Below are 24,495 nucleotides of genomic sequence, written 5' to 3'. Positions count from 1 at the left end.
GATGGCATTTTATAGATAAATTAAGCATGTTATATAAAAGTTATAATTGTATTAAACCGTATAACTATATAGTATTTTGCAAATTTGCAAAGAGTCCCACGGAACACTTTAAAATCTATCGAGCCACACAGTTAGGAATCACTGTTATGTAGTGTTGAACGACAGTACACTTATCACGATTTTCAACAAATTCACATAGCTTTAGTCGTTTAGACAAATATATTGCCTTGAACTTAATTCTTTTAAGCAAATTACTTACTTGAACGTATGTGTTTCATTATATGAGTCGAAAATCTATTTTCGGTACATATCTTGTTTTTGCCCGAATTATATGGGCCGAAAATTTATTTTCGCGACATATTTTGTTTTTACTCGAATTATTTTATGGATTGTTTTTTTTTGGTTTGTTTATGACCGTTTTTTGTCCCGAGTTTTACATTAAAACTATAAGTTGTAGAGACTTTAAATATCCAGACACGAAGGAGGCTGATATGTAGATGTCGTTTCGCGAGTTTAGAAGTCTGTTCACATATGGGCCTTTAGCTGGGCGTAGAAATTGCTAACGAAATGTGACATCTTTGAAAAATTTTAGCTCTGTACTTCTATCTAGCGATAGTAATGTCTTCTAAGATGGACTTGGTTCAAACGTAACCGAGGCTATTTCGCGTCAATAAGCGACAATGATTTACTGCGAAAGCAGCGAAACAGATTACCGGTACGCCAAAGGAGTTCATTCTGCTTTGGAACGCCAGACAAGTATATAAACACTTAAACCCCCACATCTTCCCTGCCATCGGCTGTTTTATGAAATTATGAAAATTACCCAATATGTTTTTATAAGTCTTTAGATTTATGTATTTTTATTTCTATCATTAATGCTTTAGGCAAATGGCAGTCAAACCAACTTTTACATTAAAAGCTACTTTTGTATAACCTTGTAGGGCTAGTATGATTTCACTAGTTTTAGGGGAAGTGCTTCTATAGGGTTTCACCAAACGCGATTCTATAACGTTTTCCCAAAATCACCATTGTATCTTATGCGAGCCTCTGTATTAAACTTGCCCATTCTGGTTTAAATGTTTAATTAAGACAATATTTGGAAATGTATTTTTAAATGTAAAAATAACACAAGCATATTATGTCAAGTCGCAGATGTGCGACTACTGCTTCACAGTTGCAGTCATGGGAGTTTAGAAAATCAATTTAAACAATTTATCAGGGTCGTTCATCCATTATTTTGTCACAGTCGGGCGCACAAACGCTCGACTTCTATATCGCAGCTACAGTGTTGAAGAGTTTCTACTTCTCTGTGCGGCTGAAATGTTCATTGGTTGGCTGCATTATGGTGAAACTGGTGGCCAATGCTAAAACATAATGGACAGTTATGGAAGGAATTCAGTCATTGAACATATTGCCACAATTTTTTGTGGTGCCAGAAATTTCGTTAGGCACAAGCAGGTTTAACGACAAAGATAGGTAAAGATATAGGTAAAGATATGTTTATTGTTTGGGAAGAAGATTCCCAGGGAGCAGCGAAAGACTGTTAGTTCATCAAAGTCAGCCGCTCCCTGATCGCAATACCATCCGAATACATGTGCAGGTATAAGGCAAAATTAATAATTAGAGAACAATTAAAATACAATGAAACAACATAATTTTGGACGCATTGGTTGCTACTATAACAGTGAACAACTTATTGTAGAAAAACAAAACAAAGAGAGGTACAAACAAACAGAACAAATGGCACAGTAAAAATTACCAAAATTGCATTTTCTTTACGAAAAGATCGACGATAAAATGGACCCCTTTGGCACACTACTACTTTTTTGGCAAACTACCCCTTTTGCATTTACATTATAAGTGAATTTTCAGCCGGTATCTGTTTTTGCTCGCAGAAAACAAGACGAGGAAAAGTTTTGGGGGGTGTATTTGTCTATCAAAAAAGCTTTAGGCGGGGTTGGTAAGGCAAGAATTGTTTCGTCTCTTATCTGTTTTTGCTTGCAGAAACAAGTCAGTGTAATATATAAGATTACAAAAACTATTCTGTTAAATAACCCTATTTATAGTGACCCAAATATGTAACCACCTATAAAAATAAGGCTCTGAAAAATACCGGAACCTATATCTGATGTCTAACATGTTTACCGCGACTGTTGTTCTATTTGGTCAGTTTCATAATGACTAAATAAGACGCCAAGGGAACTTAAGGCTCGCACCTTTGTTGATATGAGCTAAGCACGTTGATGCGGAAAAACGAAATGCCAGACCTTTTATGCCCACTGTTCAACATACGGATTGCTAAATGCGGAAATAAAACGCAGCTAACATTTTGAGTTCCAACTTCATATTTGTCAGCCCTAACTCGCCTGTATGCTGATGTAGTTTACGTCAATTGAATTTCGCACTTCATCTACGATTTGCTAAACATTAGTTTAAATATACCGAATGTAGTTTGCTGTAGAATACGTTTTGCTTCTTTCTAATATTTATATTCGAAGTTGGCTAAACAGAAGCAATTCCTGTCGTCCTTAAATTTAATTCGTAAGAAAGATTTTCTAGTAACCTTTAAACAGCAAAAACTTTATTTGCAAACGTTATGAGTTTCATACAAAGTATGTAAACGCTAAGAAATAGAATGGCAGGTAATCATTGGCGAAAAACAATTGGTGGAACAAAAATTCGCAGACAGTGTGCAGATTTTTTTGGTGAGTGTTAATTTGTCTTGGTGAGTGCTGATTGGAGACGACAAATTGAAAGATAATATTAACCCCGGGTTTAGTGCGGCAGGCAAACACAACCCGGCCTGTTCAGTTGACGCCATGGTTGAATGGATTGAGGTTTATGTGTTACTTTAAATCAGGCAGACGTTATTTAGAGTTTTAGACGACACTATGCTAGAATGAGGTTGTTGTGTAGTAGCCAAGCACAGCCGAACGTAAACTTTACTATAACAAATAGGAGTAGGATATTGAGTATGGGCTTGTCGAAGGATATATCTTCCTCTCGCTGGGGTCTAGACGCTCGGATGTTTTGTTCGCCTGCATATAATGAAATGAGGAACTCTTCTGTGGAAGACAAGCGTCGTATCTTTCTGCCCTAATTAGCCTGTAGGCTATGTTGATTCAGTTATAGTTAGTTACAGGAGCACACTTACGGTTTGCTGTGAACTCGGTTTAAACATGCCAAATTTAGGAGATGGGGGTGCGAACGTGTTTTGCACAAAGTGCGCAAAAATATGTGCGCGAAAATGTGCACACATTTTAAAATGTCTTAAAAAATGTGAGCACATTTTCAAGTGAAAATATGCGGACATCTTGAGATAGGTATAAAGCGGCACAATTCCATGCATGTTCTTCTAACTGTTTTCCTCTTAGTCTTCATCTTTTAACTCTTACTCTTCTCTATTACCTCTACTACTATACATCGTGTTCCCGTTAGGTAACAAAAAGAGTAAAATAAGTCTGGTGTCGTCGTATAAGCGCTTTAAGCTTTATACCGCTATCGAGAGAAACGAATTCTCATTACCAGAACTTGTTCCGGCAAATGGAAGTAGTCAGGTAGGATTGTATTCCAATAAGTACTGAAAATCATATTGAATTATTACGTATTTTTATTTTAGGCTACTATTACGTATTTATGATTAGTTTTTACCTAAAGACCATTACTTAAATTGTATCCGTCAGCAAACTGCCCCCTTCGCATCTGAAAGTCATAGTAAAATGGCTGGAACCTTTTGGCCCGTATCTGTTTTTGCTAGCCGAAACAAGTCAAAGAAAAACTTTGGAGTATGTTATTGTCAATTAATCCTTCTTTTTAGGGGACCGGGTTGGTAAGAACACTGTCAGAAAGCAGATCTCAAAAGGGAAAACATTTAGTCGGGTATTCCTTCGCAACAATTTTCTCCCCCACCATTCCCTATTTTAAAAATTATTCGTTTTAAGATGTCAAATTTTACAAGTTCGAGTTTAGCGCCAAAATGTTTTGCGATCAAATATATGACAAACCCACAGGTAAACTTTTACTTGTTTCTAATTCTATTATTTAATTACCGGTAATTATTAGATAAATGTGAATTCAGTTATAAGTGCTTTTGGGGGATAAGCCTATAAAATAAACCGAATTGGTATTCGAGAGATACATTATAGTAACTCACAAAAGTTTTTATGCAGCACAGCGAAAAATAATGGGAAAAATGAAAGTCATTAAATAAAACGTTCCTTTTGTATTGTAGGCCTATAGTCTATTTTTCCATACATTTGTATACAGGGTTTTGTATGTTATTGTTAAATTTGCAAACAATAATGAATACACTTTGGTACCGATACGGTCAATGTGAGTTTGTTTTATGTCCACATTTCTGAGCTAACCTTAGATATATTTAAATTTGCATTATCATTTCTATATCTTGAAATATCTCACAAAAACCGGTGTCCCTCTTCATCCCAAAATTTGGGGTGAATAGGGACAATAGCGAATTTCTCTTATTAAACCTATTTAACCCTCCTATGGGGTGAATAGGCCATTACGCAACCCATATATTTGCTTCACAAGTTTGCGTGATGTTTTTGACGTATGATAATAATTATTTGGCATTTATTGGTAAGATAATATTATTTTTGGCAAAAACTTGGGTGGATGTGGTTAGGTTATAATTAACAAGGTACCTGTTCGGTATCAATGCAATGAACACCACAGAAACGGGCAACGAAAAAATTAATTAACACAAAATAGGCTACAAGATAGTAAATCTGCACTCCAATAAGATCAATAAAATGACCAATATTTCGAAAACTAGTCATAAACTAAATGTTATGTTTGACCAAAGAGATTTAAACAATATAAAGATATTAAATGAGCTTACAGGTACTAGTTGAGGTATTTTTGCTAATTGTTTGTAATTGTCAAAAAATAGCTTGAATTATTTTTGCAGGCACCCAAAAAGAGGATATTTTTTTGCCGGCAAGTAAAACGGAAGTAGAATTGTTACGTTCGAGTTTGATGATATTTTAGATTTCCTTGATAGTTGCAGACAATAGTTACAAAAACAAAGCAAAGCAAAAGTTACAAAAGCAGACAAAAAAACAACAAATCAAATTTATTTTTCAGATTCATCCTATGAATACTTTGCGGTTTCCTTAACCTTTGCCAAAAAGGAATGGTCATTTTTAACGAGATCGTGGGGTGCATCTAAAATATACAGGATCGCTAGGATCGTTAGGATCGCTAGGATCGCTAGGATCGCTAGGATCGTAAGGATCGCTAGGATCGCTAGGATCGCTAGGATCGCTAGGATCGCTAGGATCGCAAGGATCGCTAGGATCGCTAGGATCGCTAGGATCGCAAGGATCGCTAGGATCGGTAGGATCGGTAGGATCGGTAGGATCTTAGAAAAGGATTGCTAGGATCGCTAGGATCGCAAGGATCGCTAGGACCGCAAGGATTGCAAGGTACACAAGGAAGGCATTTTTCAGTTTGGCTAAACTGTAACTCAAGAGGCGGTTCGCATTGGGCACACAACAGATTGCTCGTACTCGCCACATTGATTTTATCGATGATTTTGACAAACGTGTTGTGAGGGCAGTGACTCCACAGTTGTAAGGTTGTATGATGTCGAGCGCAAAAAATGTCAAGTGCAAATATTGAACATTGCGTTATGGTGTTTTCAAAAGACACACAATACAACGGCAATATTGCAAAAAACAATATAGTTTCGCCCAAAAAAATTTCGACTCCCTCTGTTGCTGGCCTGTTATCATACATAAAATATGGATGAAAAATAGTCCGAAAGGGCGGTAACTTTTATCGTTTATCTAGGCCTATAAGTTAATTAAATAGGGCAGTAATATCGTCGATGATATGCGTATTACAAATAGACCTAGAAAAACTTTGAAGTTTTGCAGTTTCAATATAAAAGTTGTCAAAAAACAGAGTTTGTATGTAGGAGTTATGTCTAACCCAAACGAAACCATTAAAATCACTACAAAAAATTAAAATATTGAAGTCGACCCCCGAAAGGAATTTCGAAAGGAAAGTCGAAGGAATTACTCTCAGTTTAAGGCACTCACCCTTATAGTTTAAGGACTTACGCTTAGTTTAAAGGACTTGCCCTCGGTTTACGTATAAACTATATGCTCGAATACGTCCGTACAAAAAAAAATCTGCTTGTTTCCTTTAAGTTTGTTGCAGATAAAAAATAATATATTACATATATATAAGACAATGTCACAAGTTGAAAGTGGTGGTATAAAAGATGACCAATACAACTATTGTGCTGCTATGACAAAATTGAATCAGGTATGACGCAGTCCAAACATGATTTTGACCATATAGACCTAACAGAAAAAATATATATCTATGGAAGTATCACAGGGTATGAAACCTTATTTTCGTTTAAAGGATTTAATTTTTAGCCACATTCTATAATTAGAAATATATATACCTGTAGCAGGCGGGTTTAATTGCAAGTCTCATTAAACTAATATGCCTCGACCAATCAACCACACTATTACTTCAAGGTATTTGCTGTAGTCTTATTCAAATTGAATTGTTCATCGTTTGCTTCGTATTAAGCCTTAGCTCAGTTAACAACAACACGACCTTGCAGCAGCAACCATTCTGTTTATTAACTGGACAAGACTGGATTCGGTTCAACAGCAGAACAACTTGTAATTTGATCCGGATAACTGGACATGTTTATTGAGTATGCAATCTGTTTTATACACAAAATTCAGAAGAGAGATTTCTGTACGAGAAGAAGATTATGTCACAGCAATGACACAGCAAATTGTTATAATATTTAATAATAATTACGTCATACGGGTGTTGGCTTTCTGGCTTTCTTTCTACACATCTCTCCTACAAGCAAGCTACAATTTTATCCATATAAGTACACAACAGAATTTTGAATCATAGTTTTGAAATATGCCAACCGTGCCATTTCTCAAGCGGCCATATAGGCCACGCATTCGAGGACAATTGGAGGACGGATGTATATGTCAATTTTGCGATTCGTCCTCTTGTGAACAAGTAGCCGAACTATTTCACAAGGCATTCGCAATACCGGAAGTTTTCACTAAAAAGGGCGCACAGTTTAACGATCCGTCAAGCATTACATTCTTGCTAAATAGACACAGAATGCTTTTTGATAAATAGATACATTATTACATTTTTGATAAATAGACAACAGGATGTTTTTGATAAGAATGCATACGACATTTTGATAAATAGACAACAGGATATAAGGATGCACGTTTTCTACAATTCGTTAATCATTAAAAACGCTCAATAAAAACGTTTTATTGCTACATATCCTCAAAACCCTTCTTAAGTGGCCTAATTAAAGCTCATCTAATATAAGTAAATTGTTTCTTTTCTTTCTTTCTTTTATTAGCACAAATGTCCGGGAGTCTTAAATTGCTGTGGTAATTAAAACTTGAAATATTTCAGATTTATAACAGTACCGGTAATATTAGAGGGTGTCCTAACATTAATTCGCAACTGATCATCAAATGTACCTGCCTAGGTTTTCTGTTAAATTTGCCGGCTCAAAGTTCAAACTTAAAAACATCACGAAACACAATTTGTAATTTTATGTTTACTTTTGGTGAGCATTGTCTTCACCCGGGCTGTAAGAGGGATTATAAGCATAATGAAGCCAAAATTAGACAACTTACCCAGAGAATTATTGGTAAAAAAACGATCAAATTGTTTCTTATACTCGTGTTTCGTGAATTGCTTAGAATTTCCTGTTTTTTGTTGCGTGGCAGAACCGCATTGCTATGAAATTTAATTAACGTCATCTGGTATAAAGTATATAAGGGATTTCATTTTATACCAAAACCCAGCAGTCTCACTGTTCACTTCTGGAGTCTGATCACTACGTACCGTACACGGAGGTAAATTATCGAACGAATATTGTACGTATTGTAAGTACTGTTTCTCGTTTATTTGTTTGCAATAAATTTTCCTTTATGGTGGTTAAAACCCACACAATAAACTCGACTCAATTGTAAAATGTGTTTGCCAATTAGCCCGAATAACTATATGCTTGCGTTAAAATAATAATCTAACCGACTTGATGTTTAATTTAAGTCACCCGAGTGTTTATCCTACCTTGCGAACTTGCCATCCTTGTGTACCTTGCAATCCTTGTGTACCTTGCAATCCTTGTGTACCTTGCAATCATTGTGTACCTGGCGATCCTAGCGATCCTAGCGATCCTTGCGATCCTAGCGATTCTAGCGATCCTAGCAATCCTTGCGATCCTAGTGATCCTAGCGATCCTAGCGATCCTAGCGATCCTAGCGATCCTGGCGATCCTGGCGATCCTAGCGATCCTTGCGATCCTAGCGATCCTAGCGACCCTAGCGATCCTTGCGATCCTAGCGATCCTAGCGATCCTAGCGATCCTGGCGATCCTGGCGATCCTAGCGATCCTAGCGATCCTGTATACTTTAGGTGCACCGATATCGTGAAATTGTTTACACGAAATGTCATTGAAATTAAATATGTGACGACAGGGGTCAATTTAGAGGTTAATTGAATATTTTAAACGTTTGTAGAATCTGTGTATTTATCAAATATGTTACGATTTATGATTTGTCACTTTTTCACGCCTTTTACCAAACACTCGCTGTCATTCTGAGAACAAAGCATTCGGCTGTTTCACACATGAATAATGTTATATCGTGACACATATATCCGTTATAGATAAAAGTATTTCACCTGTGTGAACGCGTTATTGTAACAGTTCCCGGCTGACAAAAAGGCTTCGGGATATGAAACATTTCCGCTTTTCTGTGTCGCATTTGTTTTTGTTCATGCAAATTTTCACCTTGTTATAAGCAGCGCGTTATATCAATATATATCCAGTCTTGTCTAGTCAATACAGTGAGTGGTTGTGCTTGCCGGCATTAGCCGGTTTGCCCATAATAGCCAACACAAACTTTGTGGATTTGTAATCAGACAACAGCAATACTTATTGAAGCAATAGTGAGGTTGATTGCCGAGGCAAATTAGTTTAATGAGACTTGCAATTCAACCCGCCTGTCAAATTGTTGCCTTCGAGTGAGGAAGAAAGAACTCTATTTCTTATGGCCAAGAAAAGTCGTCGAACGAAGCTCAAAAAGAAGATGTACCTTAATCTGTACGGACTACCTACAAACGACCGCCTAAAAACTGCCATGTTTGGAACCTACAAGAAGCTAGCTGTTAGAAGAATTGATCTCGTCGAAGTATACGTCGAAAGACGCTCCATATCGTCAGCAAAGCATTTGCTTGGAATTCGAAATAATATGCGTTGCCGATAAAGACATCACCACCGTTTGGAATCATGGAAAACGCAATTGCACATGGATTTCACTATAACTGCGATTCTGCCTAGTTTATCAGGTGAAAAAATCTATTATACTTTTAAAGTAAAAACAAAATTATATATATATAATAAGTAAAAATATCTACTGAAAGGTCTGTAAATTGTTTTTATGCGACTTTTTCTCAAACCATTTAAATGTGTCGAAATTTTCAAATCATGCATATATCAAAAATACTTAATTTTGAATAGTTTTCAAATTGTTTAAAACAATTCACGCGTTTGAGTTTTAGTTCAGGAAACTCTAAATTGTATAGGCTACGCTGCACGCGAGTCGAAAGTACTTAAAATCATAGTAATTCATTCACTCGCAAACTATATGTTTCAATTCGTGTAAGTCTTTAAACGCGACTTTAGGAATAAACCCTACTCGCGTTTGTAATGTCTTAAATATTTGATGTAAATAATTTCAATGCATCGCTTACTTTAGTGCTCACCGAATGCAACCCTAATTAAAAATTAAAAAAAGCGGAAATCAAGCGATTTCCTTAAGGCGCTCTACGATTGTGTTTCTAACCGCATTTTCTCACCCTTAAACACACAGCGTTTCTAGAAACGGATTCGCAAATACTTTTAAAACGCAAGCCAGTCAAATTGACTAATATCGAGTGTACACTGCAACGTCTGCATTATATTACTTTATTTTATGAACCAATCTGCGCAAATAAGTGCAGAAACTTTCTAATTAACAAGGATACAAAAGTACCGTAAGGACACCTGAACCCTATCTATAAAAATAGCTTGTTCATCTGTAATCTTACGCCAAGGCGTGCCTGGCTTACAAGGCTTAGTTGCCAAATCAACTTCTTTTGGTAAAGGCCGGAAGTCGCGAATCCGGCTAACTCCATTAGCGGCGTTTTAGTAAGTCAGCGTTTTTTGGCGCCAGTACTAAAATCCCACACCTAGAAACGTAAAGCAAAATTCTACGTTTCAAGATAAATTTTACTTATCTTTTCAAAAGAAAACATGGCACAGCATCAACGATGTAAACTAACTTTCACCAGTGCCCAATGTATTTCACGTTACAAATTGCTTGCTGGTCACGGGCCCCATTGCTAGCGTAATGTTCTTGCTACGTTGACCCTAATAACCTATTACTACTATTGGTGGTTAATTCTACCATTTCCATGATAAGAAAATTACTCTTATCCGCCTAGGCCTATATGCGGCCGCAATTACAAAATGGTTGGGGACTTACCTCCACCAACGCTTTACCCTACTTGCAAAATGGTTGGAGACTTACCTCCACCAACGCTTTTCCCTACTTGCAAAATGGTTGGAGACTTACCTCCACCAACGCTTTTCCCTACTTCAGAAACCAACAAATCGTAGAGTTGCCGCGCAAAAATCAAATTATGAAGCCAATTTCAATGAAAATACACGTTGCACGAGCACTAATTACAAATGTTTCACTTGTGTGAATGATTATAACCTAAATCGTTGCATTTATCGCCTATTAATCGCATATAACGGAGATTGAGTAAATGTGTAATCGCTATAAAATATATGTGCTATTGTATTGAATCGCAAGATATGTGTAACGTGAGTAATTATGAATTGCAATAACAAATTTGTGCGTTATTCAAATGTAACCAAAAAGTGCCTATATATATATAAAACAAAAAAAAAATTAAATAATACAAAACCAAAAAGAAAAATTTATATTATATATATATATTAAATAAGAGTCAAAGTGTAAGTGTTTGAATGACCTAAAGTTGCAACAGACTACTCTGAATTAATTTGGACAACATAGCTGCCGAAATGCAATTTGATTTTCAGAAAACATCACAACAAAGCGTTGGACGACGTGCTAGTGGGCAGTGCAGCCAATGATTTCCGGTGACGTCAGAATTGTCGAACACCGAACAGGGGATTCCCCACCCGATTTGCAAAATTGCTGTCTACAACACTAAAACACAGCTCTGCCGGCGACTTGAAGAAACAACGAGATCGCCATCCAGCGAAAGTTAACATCAATTCAGCGTTGCCCAAGACAAAATAACTTGGATCAACAGGGCACACAAGAGAAAATGAATCAAGAAACAGGAATCAAAAACAAAGAACATAGTGCGCAAGATCGGATAATTCTCGCATTTCGCGTCCAACGTTTTCCACAAACATTTCACAACAACAAAAACATAACAACACAAACAATGAAACAAATAGCCAGGGCTTTATATGCACCCTGGCCCAAAAAATTAGCGGCTGAGTAAATCTGTAACGACAGGGGTCAATTTAGAGGTTAATTGAATATTTTAAACGTTTATAGAATCTGTGTATTTATCAAATATGTTACGATTTATGATTTGTCACTTTTTCACGCCTTTTACCAAACACTCGCTGTCATTCTGAGAACAAAGCATTCGGCTGTTTCACACATGAATAGTGTTATATCGTGACACATATTTCCGTTATAGATAAAAGTATTTCACCTGTGTGAACGTGTTATTGTAACAGTTCCCGGCTGACAAAAAGGCTTCGGGATATGAAACATTTCCGCTTTTCTGTGTCGCCTTTGTTTTTGTTCATGCAAATTTTCACCTTTTTATAAGCAGCGCGTTATATCAATATATATCCAGTCTTGTCTAGTCAATACAGTGAGTGGTTGTGCTTGCCGGCATTAGCCGGTTTGCCCATAATAGCCAACACAAACTTTGTGGATTTGTAATCAGACAACAGCAATACTTATTGAAGCAATAGTGAGGTTGATTGCCGAGGCAAATTAGTTTAATGAGACTTGCAATTCAACCCGCCTGCTTCAAATACAACCGCAAGACAGTATTTTTTTGGAAATAAATACAACGTCTCGCCTAAAAGTTTTGTTGAAAGTATAAGCAACTAACTCGAAATGCGACAAATGAGGACATTTAGGCATTTTTAAGCGTCCTCGGAGAATAATTTACTTTTCTTGAGAAAAGAGGACAAATCCCCCTAAAAGAGGACATATGGTTTGCTGTCGACAAACGGGGTTTTCCCAAACTGCAAACTATACCAACAGTTTTCAAATCTTCGACAATAAATTATGACCAAGTGTGGTTGTACAAGAAGGATATGACGAAGAATTATTTGGTGGATAAAAATGTAATTCTGCAGTAAATTTAAGATGCATTTAACTTTAAATCAACAATTTTTAGAGACGTTTCAATAACTGTAACCCCCGTTTTATGGGATATTTGCTGGAAGAGTAGTTTTGCTCTACATTCCCTTGTTTTTTTTGTAATGCCATTAAGGTCCATGTTATTTTAACTACTCATTAAACTTATGCCTAAAATCTTGCAAATAATGGTTAAGGTTTGTACGAAAGCCTTTCATTTTGGTCTATGAAGTTTTGGATTCGCCAAGAGTCCTTGAACTCCAGTGTTGTAAACAAGTCATTTTAAATTGATTGTCATTTTAAAGTGAACTTCCAGTATAGTTAAGTCAAAAGTTTTTAATTAACAACAAGCCAAGTCCCAACAATCCAAGTCATTTTCATTGCAAGTCAATTGTCTCAAAGTCACGTCATTTGCTTTGAACTAAAACGTTAAATTATTAAAATTGTCCATTCCTGCGGGATATTGTGATTGGCAAAACACATACAAGGCTATACTTGAAAATGCAAGTTTTTAAAATACTTGTTGAAGACACGCCATGGCCTATGTCCAGGTCAAGTCAATTTTGTCGGAAAGATCTAGGTAATTTTAGGTCATTAACAACACTACTGAACACAAATTTTACCTTGTTGCCCCCATGCTACCAAAAGCTAGTCAGCAAATAATTTCTGGCAGATTATTTCAACGCTGAAATAAACTTATTTACATACAATTTCTTCGAAAAAAAAATTTACTACCGTAATCTCTGTCAGAAATTATTTGCTGACTAGCTTTTGTTCGCCACGCTTTAGCAGACATCTTACCTAAAACCTTATCAGGTCATATTGTAGGAATTGGTCACAATGTACACCTTCAAAAGTAGGGACATTCGGTCGTTTTGTACAGTTTCGGCCGTGAAATCCAACTTTAATAACTTGCCGGATTCTAGGCTAAATGTCTTTCTTTGATTGCATTGTCTTCATAGTGGTCTTGGTGTTTTTGCCATAAGTACAGGTCGCAGGCGCACTACAACTTTTGTTAGATCCCTTGTGATTTGTAAATGCATAATTTGCATTGCGTGACGGCATTTAACATGTCGCATGAAAATCCTGCCACTTTTTTATTTGGCACATAAAAACAACCATTCATCAAAATTACAAACTGGAAGAATAAATATAATACTTTCCCCACCTGATCCCAAATGCTTACCCGCACCCTAAAGCTACCCAAATATTGTATGTTGATTTCATCAATATTTGAATGCTGCCTTGGGGAATATGCCCCTATGGGCTTAAAATCCGGGGCCCTTGTCTAGCATTGCCATTAGGTAGTAGGATTTTCGACCAGCGCTGATAGAACATAAAGCAAAGGATGGCTTAGAAGTAAGTTTAGGGTTGGCCCAACCACAAGTTCTAAAATGCTGCTACTTATCTCACGATTTGACTATTTATAATTTTTTTTAGGAAATAGCCATTGATACAAATTTAAGTTATAGTAATATACACCCAGTTTGCACTTTGTTTGGTAAAGCTGTAAAATGTTTAAGAAAACAGCAATTGGATTGGCCCTGACCTCAGCTGTGTTTGCTTATTGGATTCATGAACCAATTCCGGAAGAAGTTGAGGACCCAATTGTATTTCAAGCCCTGGTTAATGTATTAAGCTTTTCTGAAAAAATGGTAAATATTATTTTACTTTAATTGCTACTAATAATTTTTATCTAAAAAAATTCCAAAAATTTTGAGGTGGTTTTGTGCACACCCCGATTGCATTTCAGTCCCTTCCGCCAAAGATCTTTTGTGACAAATTATTGCCCAAAACTCCACCAGTAAAGTCATATGGCGGGAAATATGCCCAGGCTAATATTGTATTTACAAAGAAAATAGCACTTTTTGTAGTATATATGCCAGAATTTTGTCCTAGGATTTCAACAAAAGTATGAGTTCAATCGTGCGGTCAGGCCAAATACGCCACACACGTCCTTTTAAAAATCGCACTTTGGAATGAAATTTATATCGATTTGGAATGAAATTTATATTCCAATTACCCGATATAAATAGCAAAATTGGATTCGCATCCACTTTGGATTCTAATCCAAGGATCCGATATTCTACTTTTTTGAACATCCCTACTGGTTACTATTAATGGATTTTTGTATCTTATCTGATACACCGAATTTTGAGAGTCATGTAGCTCACATGTTTGTTTTTTTTGAAATGTGCAATGATCAAGTTCGCGCGATTCTTTTAATTTAACTTATTGTAAGGAACAACATGTACTATAACCGACTAATGTTTTTTATTATACAAACGTTTAATACCTTTATCATAACTATATATTTAAATTTTATAATAATTCATATTTAGGTTACCACTGCTTTAAGTTTTTAAATATTCCTAATGTATTGTAAATGAAGATTTTGAAGCAAGTATATTAAAGTTAGGCCTAATATACACCAAAAAATCTCACAAAACAATCATCATTTGTTTTTGGATTTCTGTGTAAAGCTTGTTTGTTGAAATAGCTTCCGTGGTTGACAAAGATAGGAATTATCCAGATCTGATATATATAATAATAAACTTTGTTATTAAAAAAATTATTAGGTAAACAAATTTAGTTAAAATGTGCCTTGGTATATTATTCCAGGGTAGTATGAAGCTATATAGTTAAATTGTTTTCAACAATAATTTTCTCTTGTGCAGGCAACTATATCTCAAAAATTTGGGGTGAACAGATGGTGGGCCTATCCTGGAAGATTACCATTGCCAAACTTTTTATTCATTAAAGGAGACCCCAATGTTGAATATGTCAACTTAAATGGGGTTCAATCTGTTATTGTAAAGCCTAAAGGTATTTCTTTTGCTTCTGTTTTACTACTTATTTCGAAACAATTTAATTGTTGATAAGGGTGCTGGCATGCAGCCGGAAACTACTAAATTTTGTTTTTTTTATACCTGTTTTTAGATTTTTTTTAAATATTTTATAATTTTCAAATAGAAACCTTGTAAAGGCAACAGTTTTCATGTAAAAACAATCTCTGCTTATTTTTATCTTGTAACAGTATTTTCTGACTGTGTTAAGTAATTTTGTGATATTACATGTGAAATAAAATAGATTGGTTTTCATTTAAGGGTATCATGAACACGGAAATCCTGGACCTGCCATTATATATTATCATGGAGGAGGATGGGTATTTGGTGATCTTGGTATGTTATGCGATGTAGAGAATGTAGTTTACTTTTGGGATCTAATTGCTCTATTTTGTTTAGAGTCATATTTGCCACTACTCATTGATGCAGCTGAACAAACTGGGTTTCTAGTCATGTCTCCAGGGTGGATATGAACTTAATGATATTGTCCCTTCGTTTTTAGTAATATTATTCTTTGATTATATCCTAGCTGTTGATTTGTCAAAGATGTACATAGTGTATAATTTGTAGTAATATGTTTTTTTTTCTATTCAAATATTGTTTGTAGGTATCGTATGGCCCCAGAAAATGTCTTTCCTATTCCTTTTGAAGATTGTCTCAATAGCACAATGGAGTTTATGGAACGAGCAGCAGAATTTAATGTTGATCCAACCAAGATTGCCCTATCAGGAGATAGTGCTGGTAAATTATATTCAAAACAGTTATTCAATATTTTTGTCTTTTAAATGTATGTGCCTGTTTTTTATTCATCATTTTTTGCAAATGAAAGAATATTATAAATAAAACCTATTAATTATGGTGTTATGTCGGCAAAATCATATTTTCAACCCACTATAGTAACACACATTTTTGGATGTTTCCAGATAGCTTGCTGAAAGCTTTCATTGTTAATTATTAGTTTTACTTTGTTTTATTGAGGTGGGAATTTGGCAATGGCAATCAATATTGCACTTATCAAGAAGAAAAAAAAAACGAAATTACAACTACCTGCTATGCTTGTTTTAATTTATCCTAAATTACAAACTACAAACTACCTTTTGCCAAGCTATGTACAAAATAGAAAGTTTGTGTTTTCAAAGAACCTTATCCCCAAATTTTGGTTAGCCTATATTGGGTAAGTTAGTGCATAGCCTCATTCATATTTTTTAGTTTATAGTGTAGAAAATTGCTTGTAAAATTAAAGTAGGACATATGTTTGCCTTTTAAGTATAATACTTTATTTTATTGATTAGTTAATTCTTGTAATTTATGGGTAATTTAGGCCTATCACATTTCTGGAAATCAAGTTTTAATACTATGTTTTTTATTGAATTTATTTGTGATGTAACAGTGTTTTCATAGTTTGAGTACACGATATGATCTAGCAGACATCATTTGTGAAAATGGACACATTGATTACAATGATAAGCAAGTAATTGCAAAACTCGCCATTGTGCATGAAGATAATGTGCCCAACAAGTAAATGATTGACTAATATGTAACTAGCTACAATGTTATACATTGAGTGGGACAAGTGCACACATTTGCTCTCATTCAACACTTTTGTTTGCTTACAAGCAAAATGTAATTGTTGTTAGGCATTGCACATAAGATAGTTTCAAAACTTTCAGATATACAAGTTTTGTTTTTAAGTCTCAATATTTTTATGTTAAGTTACCTTTACGTTTTTATGTTTTTAAGGTATAAAATACGTCCCTATGATGCTACACCAAATGCCATTTCTGCAAAAACGTTAAAGAGTTTGGACAGTAAAACCAAGTCTTACCTAAACAAAATGATGCTTGACGAAAGAATCGCTCCATTAATGGCCTCTGATGAAATACTTTTACAATTACCTTCCACATATATTTTAGTATGTGAATATGATGCTTTGAGAGATGATGGGGTAAGACGATGTAAATTTATCATGCTTTGTAACTACATAAAACATAATAAAACGTTTGTGTCATTAAATATTTATTTAATTATTCTTATTAGCAATATTTATATTTGTGTAAGACTACTTAATAATATTAATGTCACTTGTACAGGAGTGGGCAACCTTTTCCTAGTCGCAGGCCAACACCAGCCTCAAAAACGTTTCTATGGGCTGTTATAAATTTTATTTTGCAATTTTCCATTCAGATACAATGAGTTGGCGAAACTTCTGTTGTTGATAGTTTAAATACAGCGTAGACATTACATCTTTAGGCTGAAAAATGTTCGCGTTTACCTAATTAAAAAAGAAATGGCCTCTCTATCATTTTGTAAAGGAGGTGGCAGGCCGGATAATATTCATTGGTGAGACAGATTTGGCTTGCAGGCCGTAGGATGCCCACCCCTGCACTTGAACACAAAAAATTTGACAGTGCTGAACTGAGTTTATTGACTGTAGATCATGCTTCATGAAAGAATGAAGAAGTTGCAGAAAGCAGTCACTCTGCACTACCTACCAAAAAGTTTGCATGCCTCAGTTTCATTGGGACCGATAGACAAAAATTTATACCATGCAAAAGAAAATTTAAAAATGTTTAAATTTATAAAAGTTGGCTTAAATAGGAAATTATCATAAGTCATTCTAGGCATAGGTTTTAAATTGATGTTGTGTTTTTTTTCTTTCAAGTTATAATAATTTATAATTGTTAAGTTACTGCACATTTATGGTTTTTGCTAGTTTAATTGTCAGAAACTTTTTACTATTGGTGTATCTGACACACTAGCTTTTTTATTATTTTACCAAATTTTATTATTTGTCTTTTATTTTTATTTTATGGAAGTAATTATATTTAATTTAATTATATGTGCTACTGATGTTGCTTTGTGGGAAAATGTTTTTTAAGATGAACTAATTTCTGTAAAACAATTATTATTAGTGAAATTTTGTGGTGTATTCTATTTAAAGAATATTTGTTTAAACATGAGATAGTGCTACTAAATCATGAGATTTGTCAACAATTAAGAAAAAAATTATTTGATTCGCTAAAATAGCTCTAAATTTTCTTTTAAAGTATTAATGTAATTTTGCAGATGGTGTTTATAGTGAAAACATAGTTGGGATAACATACCAGGTATATTAAAATTGAGATGGCGAAGAACAAAAATGTTAGAACTGATTATAGTACTGTAGTATGTTGGAATAACATAAAAATAAGTTCACATAAATCTATTAAAATAAAATACTGAAAGTTATTCATATGACATGTTTTAAAATCTTAGAAGTCCAAAATAATATGCATAACTGTGGTCTTGTGTATTCTACCTTGATGGAAATTTATGTTGCAACAAACCTTAAAAAAAATCAATACTTAGCGGGGTGCAACTAACAATTAAATATAAATTCAAAACAGGCAATCCACAAGTCAAGTCTGCCGTCACATGTATAATGTAAACCTAACTATGCAAACAAAGATACAGACCGCCGTCTGGCAAGCATGTTACACTTTATTGAAAATACTATCAGATTGAATACATTAAGCAGAATACAAAAAATAAGAAATTTAAATTAAATTTAGTTGTGCAAGTTGCTATCATTTAAGGTAGTTAAGTTGTAAACTTGGTAAATATGTCATATGCAATAATCAACAGTCACTGCCTTGCAAATAGATATAATCCAAACTGCAAAACAAGTAACAATGTTTAAGAATGTTGTATTTGCTACTACATTTTTAATTTTAGTTATTGCTTACTTTATTTACCGACCCATACCACAAGATGCAGAAGATCGATTTGCATTTCAAGTGGTAAACAATCTTTTCAGCTGTGTTGAAAGTTTGGTAAATATTTTTTAAATTCCTAGTATAATTCTTCTAACATTAATTTTTTATGACATGTTGTAAATGACTTGCCTGTACTTAATAAATATATATTTTAAATGGAATAGGAATTACAATTTGCTAGTGCATATTACAATATCGGGTAAAGATCTGTAAATGCTAAGTATACTCAAATTATTTTTTTTAGGCAATGATTTCTGAAAAAGTTGGAATCAACAGATGGTGGGTTTATAAAGCAGTAGCTCTAAATCAAACCAGAAGTTATACTGGGGTAACTGTTGTACAAACTGAATTTGGAGGAGTCAAGGCAGTCCTTATAATTCCTAAAGGTGGGTAATGGCACAATTGGCTGACAATCACAATTAGTTAAAAGTTAATGTAAGAACATATAGAAGATATTATTTTTACAAAATTCAAACTGAAATAATTGTTTATAAATGTTTCAGTTTTCAGGTTACTTTTTTAGCTATTTTTTTCAGCACATAAGAATAAGAAAACTCCTGGACCTTCTATTGTGTATTTCCATGGAGGTGGATGGGTTTGCAACTCTGTTGGTAGGATAACTCTGATAAAGAGATAAAATTAAAAAAAATCATTTCAGTTATCTATATTTGTTAATTCTTTAAGGTTGGTAGTGGGGATGTCAGATACTGCAATAGTTTTTATATGACATTTTTTTCTTATTTCTTAAATATTGGGACAAAAGATAGAGATCTCGTACCAAATTACGTCCAATTTTTTATTGAATTTACCTTTACGGTATGTAGAATTTCTTGATTAAGTTGGAAAATACTGTACCAGTCTAGCATCACACTGGCACTGATATAACCCTGGTATCGGACAAATAGTGATTCTAAATCTAGACTTACATATCAACATTGATTCAAATTATTATTTTGATCTTCTTTAGTTTGTCTATATCACAGTTTAAACATTTTTTTAAACAAATTTTGGTGTATGCTGACAGGGTTTATTATTGTAGATGCTACTATGCCATCATTAATTTCGGTTGCAGAAGACACTGGATTTCTGGTGATGGCTCCCAGGTTTAAATCATGTGTCACTTAATTATTTTATTATTTAACAGGTTAAAATAAACTGTTTTTTTATGACCTTTTTTATTGTTATGACCTTTTATAAACAGCAACCTAAATTTGATCTGATTTAACAACCAAAATTTTGTATATCCATTGGTAAATGTCATTAGTTTTATAATTTGTTTGTAGGTACAGATTGTCTCCAGAACATCCATTTCCTGTCCCATTTGAAGATTGCCTTAACAGCACAATAGATTTTATGGAGAAAGCTGCTGAATTTAATGTTAATCCTACAAAGATTCTTCTAGCAGGCGACAGTGCTGGTAATTATAATATTTCAATTACACCGATACAACAAATAAAAAATCATGATATTGTATTCATGTTTATTAGACGATTATGTCAATTTTAAGGAAATATAACAAACCTTTTATATATATTTGTTTACCTTGTTCTGGACTTTTAAGGTGGAAATTTGGCCATGGCTGTTAGTCTTGAACTGGTCAAATTGAGAATAAACAACCCAAATTTAAAATTACCAGCAATGATTTCACTTCTATATCCTGTTCTACAAGGATCAAACTTTCGATTGCCAAGTTATCAACAGAACCAAAATTTGATTTTTTTCAATGATGCTATTCCAAAATTCTTTCTTGCATACATTGGGTACTGTATATATGTGCTAAACACCATTCTTTATACACAGCATTGTATTCTTAATATTCATAATGATGCAGTGTCTAAATCTTTGTTTAAATAATTTAAAACCAAAATATTATAATTATTCTGTACAAGAGCTCTGTTAAAGTGATGTTTATATTTTTAACTGTTTAAAACACAGATTAAACACGCACATGGAGTTGGCATACTTGATGTCAAAAAATCACCATATGGATTACAGCAATAATGATGTCCTGCAAAAATTGGAACTTGTTAAAGAAGACATTATTCCATCTAGGTTTTCTAATCAGATTAGATTTATGTATTTTCAATTTAACAAAGAAGCACTTCTAATTCTTTTTAGATACAAAAGGCAGGCATATGAAAGTAAACAAAATGATCAGCTTATAAAAAAGATGGACATGGATATGATGCTTTATATAACTAAAATGATGCTTGATGAGAGAATTGCACCTTTAATGACAACTGATGAACGACTTTCTAAGCTGCCTTACACACATATTATGGTTTGTGAATATGACCAATTGCGGGATGATGGGGTAAGAATCTGATCTTTTCTATCTGTTATCCAACATAAAAACTTTAGTAGGCTACTTTATTTTCACATTTTAGAGTACAACAGTTACTATTTATTTATTAAAGATTTTACTTCATGAAAGAATGCAAAAGTTGGGCATGCGAGTAACATTGCAATATTTACCAAAGAGTATGCATGCTGCATTTGCAATAGGAGCGAGTGATAAAAGTTCAGATCACGCGAAATACATTTCCTATATGTTTACAATTTGGAAAAATGAGTTGGAGCCTCCCAAGTGAACTGTATAATGGGTGTTTCAATCTAACAAACATTAGGCCTATATTTTTAATAATGTAATGATTTTTAATGTGCATTCGCAAAATGTTTAGTGGAAAATACTAAAAGGTATATATTCCTTTTTTTGTAATTTACTTAATTAGTGATATAAATTATAGTTCAAAAACATAAAAAGTGTTTCTATTTTTGTGCTGTGTTTATATATATTTGCAAAGTTGATCTGTGCCCTGTCTTTCTTTTGTCCTTCAAACAACAAAAACGACCTGACAACATAATAAACCTAATTCTTTATAACGTTACCATTACACGTTGTGCTCTTATGGTCCAGAGGTACGAGAGTAGCTTCCATTTTTTAATAAAACACTGGATTTACATCTTTAAATTTTGTTATCTGTTTTTTATTTGGGGGGGACAGTGGGCGACTAAGTTACAATTAGCGTTGAATAAATCTAGTTGTAAGCTAAAAATACATAAAAACATGATTCAATCAAATTAGTTGTTCCGCAAGAAGTAGTACGCGTGACACTACAGAGCGTTTAAGAAGTACGAGATCGTAAAAAGGTTGGGAATTACGATATATACGATTCAATCTTACAGCAACATTAAAGGCTTCACTAGACCTTGCTTGGGCCAACCAACATTCGGCAGATAGAAAAGGTGCCAACAAACCCCCCCCCCCCCCCTGGAATTTCAAAATACGATTATTAGTATTATTTATAAGTATAATATGTATTACTTATGAAGGTTAAAAATATTATACATTATCCACTGCCCCCAGTGGCGTATCCAGGGGGCGGGAGTTCTTACCCTTGTAGCGTCATAAGTAATAATTAGTGGATAATTTGGAATTTATTGTATTGTGTATTTATCAAATATTTTATGATTTGTCACTTTTCACGCCTTTTACCAAACACTCGCTGTCACACTGAGAACAAAGCATTCGGCTGTTTCACACATGAATAATGTTATATCGTAACACATATTTCCGTTATAGATAAAAGTATTTCACCTGTGTGAACGCGTTATTGTTGCAGTTCCCGGCTGCCAAAAAGGCTCCGGGTTATAAATCATTTCCGCTTTTTGGTGTTGCCTTTCCTTTTAATGCAAACTTTCAACTTATATATGCGAAAGCTTATATCAATATAACCAGTCTTGTCTAGACAATACAAAAACTGTGTGGATTTGTAATCAGACTACAGCAATACTTATTGAAGCAATAGCGAGGTTGATTGGTCGAGGCAAATTAGTTTGATGAGACTTGCAATTAAACCCGCATGCTTCACCCTCTTTTTGTAAGTAATATTATCGTTTTTTGTCATGGTTTACCAAACTGTTCGAAGCGGCGTGCTTTTTAAGTAATTGGGTCAGGCGTCTTAATCTAATCTATGCGAAACCAAAATTGAGTGCAAAACACCAAGAGCTAGCCAACCTACAAAATCTCGCCCTATCTCATCCTACAATTTCAAAGGCAAAATAAACATATTTATTCATCACCTAGAAAAAAAATATTTTACAACCACACTAATACAGGTCTATATTTTAGGAATATCAAACAAAAAATTAAAAATTTAAAAAAATATTAATATTGAATATTAATATTCGCCGAATATTAAAATATAAAAATATTTGCCAACCGTTTAACCAACAAATTGGGGTAGACCTTGAACACACCTTTCCAAGGATACTAACATGATGCCACTGATATGGGGGATAAGGGTTTAAATCGACGATAACCGATATTTATATTCATAAATAACCATGCGATATAATCGCCATTTTTGCTCCCAGTAGCATCCCCTCAAAATGAAGAGAAATTTTCACTTGCCAACCGTTTAACCAACAAATTGGGGTAGACCTTGAACACACCTTTCCAAGGATACTACACATGATGCCACTGATATGGGGGATAAGGGTTTAAATCGACGATAACCGATATTTATATTCATAAATAACCATGCGATATAATCGCCATTTTTGCTCCCAGTAGCATCCCCTCAAAATGAAGAGAAATTTTCACTTGCCAACCGTTTAACCAACAAATTGGGGTAGACCTTGATCACACCTTTCCAACGATGCTACACACGATGCCACTGATATGGGGGATAAGGGTTTAAATCGACGATAACCGATATTTATATTCATAAATAACCATGCGATATAATCGCCATTTTTGCTCCCAGTAGCATTCCCTTAAAATGAAGTGAAATTTTTACTTGCCAACCGTTTAACCAACAAATTGGGGTAGACCTTGATCACACCTTTCCAACGACGCTACACACGATGCCACTGATATGGGGGATAAGGGTTTAAATCGACGATAACCGATATTCGTATTTATAACAGATCGCGATAATCGTAAAACGCCTGTAGCTCACACAGTTCGCATTGGAACTGGGCGAAATTTCAGCACGGCGTTTAAGTCTAGCGTACCTGACCAATGAAAAAAGAAAATTCGAAAAATTTTAAAGTTTAGAAAATTTCATTTTTATAATTGAATATGAGCAATATCGCGATTTTTGCTCCCAGTAGCATCCCCTTAAAATGAAGTGAAATTTTCACTTGCCAACCGTTTAACCAACAAATTGGGGTAGACCTTGATCACACCTTTCCAACGATGCTATACACGATGCCACTGATATGGGGGATAAGGGTTTAAATCGACGATAACCGATATTCGTATTCATAACCGATCGCGATAATCGTAAAATGCCTGTAGCTCACACAGTTCGCATTGGAACTGGGCGAAATTTCAGCACGGCGTTTAAGTCTAGCGTACCTGACCAATGAAAAAAGAAAATTCGAAAAATTTTAAAGTTTAGAAAATTTCATTTTTATAAT

The 24,495-nt window shown here is 34.4% G+C and overlaps 2 protein-coding genes across 3 annotated transcripts; both read left to right on the top strand.

Moving 5' to 3' along the window:
* The first annotated feature begins 13,919 nt into the window (after positions 1–13,919).
* Positions 13,920–18,043, top strand: LOC146148153 (arylacetamide deacetylase-like). The gene is made up of 9 exons (XM_083386546.1): positions 13,920–14,122; positions 15,146–15,293; positions 15,575–15,649; positions 15,713–15,776; positions 15,921–16,054; positions 16,292–16,487; positions 16,715–16,831; positions 17,054–17,258; positions 17,748–18,043. Exons 1-9 carry the CDS (start codon positions 13,982–13,984, stop codon positions 17,922–17,924), a joined length of 1,257 nt encoding a protein of 418 aa, XP_083242672.1. The 5' UTR covers positions 13,920–13,981; the 3' UTR covers positions 17,925–18,043.
* Positions 18,044–19,235: 1,192 nt separating this feature from the next.
* On the top strand, positions 19,236–21,953 carry LOC146148152 (arylacetamide deacetylase-like). Of its 2 annotated transcripts, XM_083386548.1 has the most exons (8): positions 19,236–19,454; positions 19,605–19,679; positions 20,108–20,171; positions 20,352–20,485; positions 20,630–20,828; positions 21,004–21,120; positions 21,187–21,382; positions 21,486–21,953. In XM_083386548.1, the coding sequence occupies exons 1-8, from the start codon at positions 19,316–19,318 to the stop codon at positions 21,657–21,659; spliced, it is 1,098 nt and encodes a 365-aa protein (XP_083242674.1). In that variant the 5' UTR covers positions 19,236–19,315; the 3' UTR covers positions 21,660–21,953. The 2 variants fall into 2 exon arrangements, with proteins under 2 accessions (XP_083242674.1, XP_083242673.1); XM_083386547.1 differs by having other exon boundaries at positions 21,004–21,382.
* Positions 21,954–24,495: the final 2,542 nt, after the last annotated feature.

This window comes from Ascidiella aspersa, chromosome 4 (assembly GCF_963924565.1).
Source record: "Ascidiella aspersa chromosome 4, kaAscAspe10.2, whole genome shotgun sequence".
NCBI classification, from domain to species: Eukaryota; Metazoa; Chordata; class Ascidiacea; order Phlebobranchia; family Ascidiidae; genus Ascidiella; species Ascidiella aspersa.
Note: the sequence above shows the minus strand (reverse complement) of the source record. Positions and strands in the feature narration are given on the sequence as shown.

What these genes read in the sequence shown, in the direction of transcription:
- LOC146148152 (XM_083386547.1), top strand. Translation starts at nt 19,316, where the DNA reads ATGATTTCTGAAAAAGTTGGAATCAACAGATGGTGGGTTTATAAAGCA. An exon ending in TTTCTGGTGATGGCTCCCAG is followed by an intron (nt 20,172 to 20,351) that starts GTTTAAATCATG and finishes ATTTGTTTGTAG; the next exon opens with GTACAGATTGTCTCCAGAAC. An exon ending in TCTAGCAGGCGACAGTGCTG is followed by an intron (nt 20,486 to 20,629) that starts GTAATTATAATA and finishes TGGACTTTTAAG; the next exon opens with GTGGAAATTTGGCCATGGCT.
- LOC146148153 (XM_083386546.1), top strand. Translation starts at nt 13,982, where the DNA reads ATGTTTAAGAAAACAGCAATTGGATTGGCCCTGACCTCAGCTGTGTTT. An exon ending in TTTCTAGTCATGTCTCCAGG is followed by an intron (nt 15,777 to 15,920) that starts GTGGATATGAAC and finishes TATTGTTTGTAG; the next exon opens with GTATCGTATGGCCCCAGAAA. An exon ending in TTTTGGTTAGCCTATATTGG is followed by an intron (nt 16,488 to 16,714) that starts GTAAGTTAGTGC and finishes GTGTTTTCATAG; the next exon opens with TTTGAGTACACGATATGATC.